The 9449-nt window shown below is 37.1% G+C and overlaps 5 protein-coding genes across 6 annotated transcripts in view; 3 read left to right on the top strand and 2 right to left on the bottom strand.

Moving 5' to 3' along the window:
* Nucleotides 1-1593: 1593 nt before the first annotated feature.
* On the top strand, nt 1594-3476 carry Larp7 (La related protein 7). The gene is made up of 2 exons (XM_017633257.1): nt 1594-1918; nt 1985-3476. The coding sequence occupies exons 1-2, from the start codon at nt 1678-1680 to the stop codon at nt 3397-3399; spliced, it is 1656 nt and encodes a 551-aa protein (XP_017488746.1). The 5' UTR covers nt 1594-1677; the 3' UTR covers nt 3400-3476.
* On the bottom strand, nt 3418-4453 carry amx (TM2 domain-containing protein 3 almondex). The gene has a single exon (XM_017633261.1). It carries the CDS (start codon nt 4272-4274, stop codon nt 3537-3539), a length of 738 nt encoding a protein of 245 aa, XP_017488750.1. The 5' UTR covers nt 4275-4453; the 3' UTR covers nt 3418-3536.
* A 58-nt stretch (nt 4454-4511) lies between these two features.
* Nucleotides 4512-5244, top strand: LOC108377004 (migration and invasion enhancer 1-like). The gene is made up of 2 exons (XM_017633263.1): nt 4512-4773; nt 4842-5244. The coding sequence occupies exons 1-2, from the start codon at nt 4748-4750 to the stop codon at nt 5101-5103; spliced, it is 288 nt and encodes a 95-aa protein (XP_017488752.1). The 5' UTR covers nt 4512-4747; the 3' UTR covers nt 5104-5244.
* On the top strand, nt 5189-5731 carry LOC108377003 (uncharacterized). Its single transcript, XM_017633262.1, has 3 exons — nt 5189-5232; nt 5300-5375; nt 5449-5731. Exons 2-3 carry the CDS (start codon nt 5341-5343, stop codon nt 5705-5707), a joined length of 294 nt encoding a protein of 97 aa, XP_017488751.1. The 5' UTR covers nt 5189-5232; nt 5300-5340; the 3' UTR covers nt 5708-5731.
* A 411-nt stretch (nt 5732-6142) lies between these two features.
* mal (molybdenum cofactor sulfurase) overlaps nt 6143-9449 on the bottom strand; it is an 8258-nt gene continuing 4951 nt past the window's right edge. Inside the window, exons 2-5 of one of the 2 annotated variants that reach the window (XM_017633256.1) lie at nt 8599-8743; nt 8086-8528; nt 7977-8031; nt 6143-7917 (exon numbers count right to left, since the gene is read on the bottom strand). In XM_017633256.1, the coding sequence (XP_017488745.1) occupies nt 6294-7917; nt 7977-8031; nt 8086-8528; nt 8599-8743 (2267 nt within the window). In that variant the 3' untranslated portion in view covers nt 6143-6293. Of the gene's footprint in view, nt 7918-7976; nt 8529-8598; nt 8744-9449 lie in introns of both variants that reach the window. The other variant, XM_017633255.1, reaches the window with a different exon arrangement.

The following is a 9449-nucleotide window of genomic DNA, read 5'->3' as shown; positions in this document are numbered from 1 at the left end:
TCAGGTATTTTTTCGCATCTAATAATAAAATGTTTAACTTTCGCCTTTACAATTACCAGTTTTGAAATACATGTACTCACGATATAGCCTTGTAATTGATGCCATCATCCCAGCCGGCTTCTGCGTCGCCTAACATCACGCAATGATAATTTTAATTATTTTATTGAACGAATTCAAACAAGTAATAATTTTATTTAAATAAAAGCCAAAATTCCCTATAGCGTTAAAATTTCCAATTTCTCAAAAATGTTGAAACTGCACTCGGGCGCCAAATGGAACGTCATCGACAGCTGTTTTAATAAGGCGTAGGCAGTGTTGCCGTACAATTTTCAGAAAGTCCCAAAAAGAGGGATAATTGACTAAAAAGGGTAGCCATATTATATTTGCTTCTCTTTACTAGTAAAAAAAAACATTTGAGAACCCAAGTCAAATTCAAATTTACATGTATTATAAAGTCTTCGCTGCTAGAACGTTCCGTTGTTAAATTTAATATGACAATAGCGGGACAAGCTTTAAAAAAAACATAGAAATCGAGATGCTACAAGAGTTGCATTTCTTTTTAAATCTCTGACAAGGGGCAAAAGTCGCAGATAATTTTGGAAAAGGGTCAAAAAATCCAAAATTTCAAAAAGTCGGGTCAAAGGGTATTGGCGCCTAAAAAGGGTCAAATTGAGCCTTTAGGGCGCGAACGGCAACACTGACCCTAAGTAATAAGTACCGCGGCGAGAATCTAAATTCGCCTTCAACACCACTTTGTATAAATTCGCCTTGGTCAAAATGATGTGTTTGTTGTAAACAAAACGAATTCATATTACAACAAACAATAAATTCGCCTTGAAACATCCTTTTGACCAAGGCGAATTTATACACGGTGGTGTTGATGGCCAATTAAATTTTCGCCGCGGTACTACTGAATGTCAAAATCAAGGCGAATTTATACAAGGTGGTGTTGATGGCGAATTAAATTTTCGCGACGGTACTACTGAATGTAAAAATGATGTGTTTGTTGTAAACAAGGCGAATTCATTTTACAACAAACACATCATTTTGACATTAAGACGTACCTCGGCGAAAATCTAAATTCGCCATCAACACCTCCTTGTATAAATTCGCCTTGGTCAAAATGATGACATCTAATCTAAATTCGCCATCAACACCATCAAGGCGAATTTATACAAGGTGGTGTTACTGGCGAATTTAGATTACAACAACGACAGCCACATGTATTTTGTATGGAGGGTGTTATGTCAAATCTCATTCGCTCCGAAGTTTACACGTATTTTGTTTTTGCTTTTGATGGGTGTGCTGTCAAATCAGTAAAAGCAAAAAGAAAATACATGTAAGGCGAAGAAATCAGCTGATTTTACAACACCACCTTGTATAAATTCGCCTTGAACACCACCTTGTATAAATGCGCCTTGCTTTTGACATTAAGAAGTACCGCGGCGAAAATCTAAATTCGCCAGTAACACCACCAAGCAAGAATGATAGAATGTTCGCTGTACCATGACCACCAAGACGAATTTCACGAATTTATACGAAAATCTAAATTCGCCTTGAACACCACCTTGTATAAATTCGCTTTCGACTTAAAAAAGCGTTGTAATAAAACAAAAACGTTTGCATTTGCGGTGTACATTTTATTTAAGGTGAAATAAAATAGTTTTTGTAATAACAATGGAATCCGAGTCAACAGTAGAAGCCCCGCCAGAAAGGCATACAGAAAAACATGAACAAAAGAAAAATAAGAAACCGGCTGCCGCTGAAGCTGTTGGTGACATTTCAGGCGGCTCAAAAAACTATAGGAAGCGTAAGCGGCACCATTTCAATGCTATTCGGAAACAGATGGAATTCTACTTTGGCGATGCTAATCTGTCTAAGGACCGATTTTTGAAGCAGCTTATCGACAAAGATCCTTGTAAGTGCTCTAACATGTATTCTAACTAATTAATAACTAAGCACTTCGTGCGCATTCAAATTGCAGATGTACCTCTGGAGGTATTTCTAAACTTCAATAAATTGAAAGCGCTTACTAGTTCAGTGGGCGAAATCTGCAAGTCACTATCTAACTCAGAACTGCTCGAGTTGGATGAGGCACAATTGAAAGTCAAGCGAAAGACCGCATTGCCCATTGAACGGAATGTCGACGAAAAGACACTATATGTTGAAGCTCTGCCTGCAGCAGCTGATCATGATTGGGTACGTCAGGCTTTTGAACGTTTTGGCTCAGTAGTCTATGTGTCGCTACCGAAGTATGCTAAATCGCGTAAAATCAAGGAATTCGGATTTGTGGAGTTTGAGCATGAGAGTAGCGTCGAGAAGGCTATTAAAGCATTTCAAGATTTTAATGGTGTATTGAGAATGGAAGAAACTGATCCTGCAGAATTACAGAGTGTTAAGTCATTCATAAAAGAACAAAATGAAGAAACCCCTATAGCAAAAGATGAATTAGATATAGAGCAGAAAAAAGTAAAAAACCCCAAAAGGGGCGCCGATGATATTTTGGACTCCGAAGGGCCTGCAACAAAAAAGACTAAAACCGAAAACGATGAAAACTCCACCGCAACCGAAACAGCAGAAAATACAAATGATGATACCGAAGATCAGCAGCAAGAAGACGGGGAAGAGGGTAGCAATAAAAAGAAACGCCGTAAAAAGAAGAAAAAGGCCAAAAGTTTAGAAAAACGCAGGAAAGATACTGATTTGAATACTGACGCATCCTTTTATGAATTGAAAATTCTGCCTAAACGCGCCTGGAAGCGATTGCGTAACAAATATCTAAACTTGCAACGTGAAAAAGTTGCAGAGTTAAAGCGCAAAGCATGGAAGGAAAAGCAACAACAACAGGCTAGCGAAGCAGGCGGGTTGGAAGCATTAGACGCTACAGCACCACCTCCAGCCAAGAAACCGCAGGCAAATGAACGCAATCTGCGTAAAATGAATATGAATTTCTACGGCGCCGGCGAAGAAGAAGCAAAGCCGCAACCAAAAGAGATGAAGCACAATCCTGCCTTGGAACGCGCTCCTCTCTTCAGCTATGCAGAGGGACTTATTGTAGAGGTAGCTTTTTTGAATCCTTGCGTCAATATTAAAGAATTTAAGGCCGATATGCGACAATACGAAGCCGTAAAGTACGTTGACGTCAAGGAGGGCGCCTTGCTTGCACATTTGCGGTTAGATGCGGCAGAAGCGGCAACCGAATTTGTGGGTCAAGTGAGTTGCGTAGAATACAAGTGCAAGGTACTCAGTGGCGAAGCAGAGCTAGAGTATTGGAAGAAAATTGAAGCAGATCGTGAAATGAAGTTAAATAAACAAGTAAAGGTACCACAGAAGAGAGGTAGAGAGAAAGTTAAGAAACTAATAACGAAACACATTCGTTTTGGTGAAGATGATGAATAAAATAGTCAATACAGTTAATTTTTATTTTGGAAAGATAATAGAATTAGCTTTATTTAATGAAATAAACATACCTTCTTACATTATACTAAAATGTACTAATTATTAGTCTGATTTTCAAATTTGAATGAGTACTACTACTATATGTATAGGGAACCATCAGCTGGCCCTAGATAATGTAACGATATGAGCAAAACATCAATAATGGTCCACACACCTAAGCCTCCGAAACTGAAAAGCTTTCCAATTCCTTCTTGCCAGTGCCCTAGATAGAAACGATCGGCTCCGAAACCACCTAATGTTATACTTATTATAAGCGCCGTACTCCACCGATAACCTTGTGTCCAGTTACATTTAAGATTACGTGTAAATGAGCGATTACCAAGGCAGAATACGTCCGAATGCACCGTGCAATTGGTGCGATAATAATGTGCATTCACGGAATTGCAGTTTCCACGAAGCATACATGACTGCTGCCACATTTCCGTTTGATAGCAATATCGACAATTTATCTGCTGCACAAAAGATCGATTACCTTGACATTGAACATGGTCCAATGCCGTACAAGTAACATTTATATCGCGTCCATAGTGACAAGAGTAGTTATAATTGCAGCGTATACAAGGAAAGGGCAACGACGAACACTCGCTATCCGGTGTGCCTGGACAGGATACATTGGTGTCATTGATGCTTTTGATTGTAAGTGGTATAGCGTCATTGTTGTTTGTGATATTTTTCGATTGGCCTTCCAGTTTAGATTCAGCTTCCATAAGATTTCCACCAGCAGTCAGACTTTGACGTATACCGCTCAAAATGAAAATCATGATGAGCGCTATAGCGGACCGCATATTTATTACAATACAACGCCGATGCAGCATTCTATAAATTTTTGTTTTAAAAGCGGAATGTAAACTACATTTTTTGCGCACGCCCAAATTAATAAACAATTTTATACAAACAGCTGTTTATGCTGCAGACAAATCTGTCAATGAAACAAAACCAGGGACGATTTTTGGAGGTAAGAAAAATTAAAAGATTTAATTTTAATTAATGAAAAAACTCATAACTGTAGTAATGTATGAAAAATATATATTAAAATCTACAAAAAAATATATACTAACATACATACACGTGTACATAATCACAGAAAGCAAGTAAATACGACAGATATCTATTAAAATTCTATTCATGCGACTGCTGGGAAATATGAAATACGAAAAGTTTGAAAGCCTGTGTACAAAAACATAACACCATCAACAACAGCTGAGAGACTTTTTTTTATTTTATGTAAACAACGGTCCTTTGGAGTAAAAAGTTCTTGTTGCTAATAGACAAAAAGGCCCTAACTGAAATGGTCAAGGTGAACGTGGAATACTGGTAAGTTGGGATTTACAAGCCATTAAACATAAATAAATATCGTCACAACTCATAACTCAATTTTTCAGTCCAAAATGCAATTTTGAATGGCAATGTAAAATGTTACAAAACTTTCTTCTGCAACAACAACCAGAAACGGAAGTGGTTTGCTTAAAAGGCCGACAGGGATCCTTTGAAGTAAAAATTGATGACAATTTGGTGCACTCCAAATTACAGTCTTTCGCATTTCCCGATCACGAAAGCCTGCTTGAAAATGTGCGCAAAGCAGAAAAAGGACTACCGGTAGAAAAGGTTAAGGAGCAGCCAATTGATAATTGTATGCTGATGTGATCACAGGAAAATGTAAACACTTTTCTTTTTAAGAAAATTAAAACTTTATTTAGTTTGCATATAATTGTTATTTGTGCGGTGCACAAAATCAAGTACACAAAAAATAATAATAAAAGCTTGTCAAAGCAGGTATATATGAAACTTAAATCAAAATTAATAAGCTCAAAAATGTATATTTTTTTATTTTCGTGAATAGAAATCAATTGTATTGGATATCCTACGAAAATATAAATTCTTATGGGCAAACCAATACAAGTCGATGTGGAGCATTGGTAAGTACATATTGGTGGCCACTATAATGAAGTCACTACATACGTATGTATGTATATTTTTGTTTGAATATAGTGGATTATGTGCGGCACATGCCCGGCAGTGTAGGACACTGCAAAAATACATAATGAAAGAACAACCAGATACGGACCTAATTTGTCATGTTGGGCGTCGCGGTTCCTTTGAAGTTATCGTAAACGGTATGTTGGTACATTCGAAATTGAAAACCCAGGCTTTCCCATCACAGGAAGAAATATTGCAGAGCGTGATAAATGTCCGTGAAGGTTTGCCACCGAAATACGTGAGGTCAGAAAATTCTTGTTCATTGATGTAAAACTTCTATTGTATGTACGGATTTGTATAATTTAGTGTATATTTTTGTAAATATATTTTATTACTTTTATGTAAAACTTTGCTGTGACAATATCTGTGCCGTTCAGTTAAATTAGCCTTAAGTCGGGCTAGACCTTAATCCCTTTAAAGCAAAATGTCATTGGGTTCCTTAACATTCAACTATTCATAGGTGCAGCTCAAGATGCCCTTTTAATAGAAGCTGATTATTTTTTAATTCAAAGTCAAACATTCTAAAGTCACTTAGGCTACTTTAATTGAACGGCACAGATATGAAGGTACGTATGCATATGTATGTATTTACATAATTAAAGTTAAAGCGTGATTTTTTTTATTCTTTATTACAGATATGTATGCAATTGTTTTACATCTTTTAGCGATACTGAAAATAGCTTAATATTTTCATAAAGGTAATTTAATAATAGAGTAACTTAGATTTCATAAACTGGCAAGTTTTTGTGCGAAGCTTATAATTTAAGTACACTTTGATGCATACATATTTGTAAAATGTATTATCGTTATCAATTATATTTCCTATGCGCCAAGCCTTGGTCCCAATTATCTATATTTCATTGCTCTGCACCATGTTCTATCTTTCGTACTTTCACCTCTTCTTTGCAAGAGACAAAAGCATTTTCTTCTTCCAGTCCTTTGAGTGATAAATAAATTCCGAAGCGTATTTTTCCACCAAATTCTCGTGCAATAGTTCGCAATGGCTCGTTGGTTTTGCAACCACTATGTTGGTCAATGCAAATCATTTGACAACGCGTACAAAATCCATCTACTTTAAAATTTACATCACCTATACTAATTTCCTCAAAAGAATTTTCCTCAAACGGGCTTGCAGTCTCGAATATTAAGTTTCCTCTAAATCGGTCCACTGTCTGATCTATAGATTCCTTTTCCGATTCTACTTTATTGGCTAACCACCGAACCGATGCGCGATTGATGAGTAAGAATTGCGCCTGATTTGCAAAGCTGATTTCCTTGGCAGCACCATCTTGAGAGCGGCGCTCGGAATTTTGCCGCACTAAACGCAAACCTTCCGTTTCCAAGCAGTCTGATAACCACTGCCCTATTGCTTCCCCACAATCTAATCCCTCTACTAAATCATTGCAAACCTTGCTTTGACAGAAAGATGATTCAATACGTTTTGAAAAATTTGTTTCGTGCATTTCTAATGGCACCTGCACAGATTTCATGTTTGGAAACCGTAGCTCCAAAACTCCGTCCCTTAAATGCACAATTGGTCTTATCAAGCATAATCTTGTAAAATGTTTTTGTGTAATAGCCATTCCATTGACATCGACAATCATCCAAGTGCGATCATATTTAAAACCATTTCGGGTGAGCTGCCATGCGCTGCTCACTTCAAAAGCGCCACAAGATTTGATCGGATAGATGCATATGCGTTTCAACTGCGGCCTTAAGCGCTGTGATACTTTACGTAGCGCTTCCGGTAGTTCTCTTCTTTCTATGACACGTAAACGTTCAGAAGCTGTAGTTAGATAGCAATCACGTATCATTGCCACTGCTTTGTCCACATCCTTCGGGCGAGTCATGTATCCAAAAGACATACGCACCGCACCCGTTGGCATACCATCTACCAGATCTGTATAATCACTGCAAACATGGCCCGCTTCGAACTGTTTTCGTATGTCTGAATTCGACAAACGTAAGAACCATTGGCACGCACCGGGATTACAGAAGCAACCGGTACGTATTTGTACATTATGCACTGCAGCAATGCAAGCAACTTCGGCAAAACCAACATAAGTACCATCGTCGTGCAGCACATTGAAGGTAACCACGCCGCCTTGAAGCGCTATATCATCATAGCCGACATGATTGTAAAACTTTATAAGAGACGCACCATTCGCATGATGTAATACGGCGAGTGAGTCGTGGCAATATTTAGCCAAACGGTAAACATGCATGCTAATACGTTCCATTGTCAGGCGTTTCGGCGTGGCAGGCACTATACGTTCCAATGTTCGAAAGCCTTCCAGCACCGAAGAAATTGTGAGGAAAGGCAAGGTGCCATCTTCAAAGCGTGTAGAAAAATTAGATCGTTTTTGGTGAAAATCCTGGCGTGTCATCGCAATATCTATGGTCCCGCCGCCATAGTAACGCTTTTGCAACACTGATTGACCACGTTTGCTCACCAGTAGTGCACCAACTCCCGTGGGAAAGCTGTCGAGGCATAATCATATCCTTATTATATACTAACGATTTCTATCTGTTTTACTTACCCAAACATTTTGTAAAATGAAATACAACAAAAATCGGGTTTGTATCTTCGCAAATCTAGGAAATTGGTTGCTACAAAAGAAGCTGTATCCAGGCAAATGTAATAATTACTTTCATTAGCTTCGTTTCCTTTTTCCAGTCCTCTAACCGGTGTGCCATGAAGAGACAAACCCTGTGTTTGAATTGCTTCAATGATATCAAGTGGTATCTTGTAGCCGCTGAAGTTGCATTGCGCCGAAAAAGCAACAAGTGAATTATGCTTGAGTTTATTACTTCCATTTGTCTTATTGTCGAAATTAGAACCATTTCCGTTAACGGCAGTTAGACTCTTCAAAATCTCGTGTTTGGTTAAAACATTATGGCGATTTGTGCCCACTATTTCCCGCAATCCTAACACGGATGTGTGATTTTCTTGACAGTAGTAAAAAGCACCAACGTTATTTGCATCTTCCCCGAACTGAAAACATTCACCAACTATTCGCAGAGCAGCGGTAGCATTGGCTGTGAAGACCACAGCATATTCGGATGCGTCTGTATTAAAATGCTGCAGGATCCTGAAATTAATTTTTTATCCTAATTTTGTACATATGTATGTATATACGTAATTTAGAAAGTTGTATTTACCTGTAACGAGCCTGATCTATGAGATCACCGGTTACTTTGCAAGTGTGTGGGTTACAGAATAAATTATCTTTGAGCACCTTGCTCGAGGCATCTATTAAGCTTGCAGGATAAAGCGTAGTTCCAGCGTGATCAAGGTAGACATTTTCTGAAAAAAAGTTTTATATTTTTATTTCATAGAAGACTTGGGCACTTATTAGAAAATTAATAACAGAGATAAATAATTTCAAGGGGCAGTATTAAATTATCAACAAAAGTTCAAAAACACTTCGTTGAAATTATGATAACGTTTGTAAAAAACGACCAATAAGAAATAAGCACGCATTTATTAATTTGCCATTAAAGGCAAGTTTATGCATTTAATTTCTCAGGACTAACATGGTAGTATCACAAGAACAATAGCTTAATACAATAATATTGTTGTGTTAATTTCCTGAATCGGTATAAGTTGTAGACAAGTTATTACTCGTGGCTGCATGTATATGTATTTATATATATATGTACATATATATACAGATGCGTGCAACTAATTAGCAACGAAATTCAAAACGATATTGCTTGCAAATTATGTTTATTTATTTATTTTTAATAATTTTCATTTAAAATATAATTCAATCTATATCAGAAACCACAATAACAAAAGTTGCAAAGCTTGCAAATTGCAAAAAAATTAATCAAACTTCAAAAAATTGTCATCAAAATTTCAAAATTTTTAATTAACTATTTAGATAATAAAATAATTTTAGTATAATAAAGTGCAAGTTTGAAGTCGCTAAAAATTACCGTTGATTTTTTAGATTTTTTTTTGTGGAGGGTGTTGCGCATTTTCTTCCATATAACACATGATCAAAATT

Source organism: Rhagoletis zephyria, unplaced genomic scaffold (assembly GCF_001687245.7).
Source record: "Rhagoletis zephyria isolate East Lansing unplaced genomic scaffold, Rhagoletis_zephyria_1.1 Rzeph_scaffold_11313, whole genome shotgun sequence".
NCBI classification, from domain to species: Eukaryota; Metazoa; Arthropoda; class Insecta; order Diptera; family Tephritidae; genus Rhagoletis; species Rhagoletis zephyria.
The sequence above is the reverse complement of the archived record's forward strand: the minus strand, read 5'-3'. Positions and strand labels throughout refer to the sequence as shown.

Bases quoted from the DNA above. Each gene is read 5' to 3' on its own strand.
- Larp7 (XM_017633257.1), top strand. From the start codon at position 1,678: ATGGAATCCGAGTCAACAGTAGAAGCCCCGCCAGAAAGGCATACAGAA. The intron at 1,919-1,984 runs GTAAGTGCTCTA...TTCAAATTGCAG, and splicing joins GCTTATCGACAAAGATCCTT to ATGTACCTCTGGAGGTATTT.
- amx (XM_017633261.1), bottom strand. From the start codon at position 4,274: ATGCTGCATCGGCGTTGTATTGTAATAAATATGCGGTCCGCTATAGCG.
- LOC108377004 (XM_017633263.1), top strand. From the start codon at position 4,748: ATGGTCAAGGTGAACGTGGAATACTG. The intron at 4,774-4,841 runs GTAAGTTGGGAT...TCAATTTTTCAG, and splicing joins AAGGTGAACGTGGAATACTG to TCCAAAATGCAATTTTGAAT.
- LOC108377003 (XM_017633262.1), top strand. From the start codon at position 5,341: ATGGGCAAACCAATACAAGTCGATGTGGAGCATTG. The intron at 5,376-5,448 runs GTAAGTACATAT...GTTTGAATATAG, and splicing joins CAAGTCGATGTGGAGCATTG to TGGATTATGTGCGGCACATG.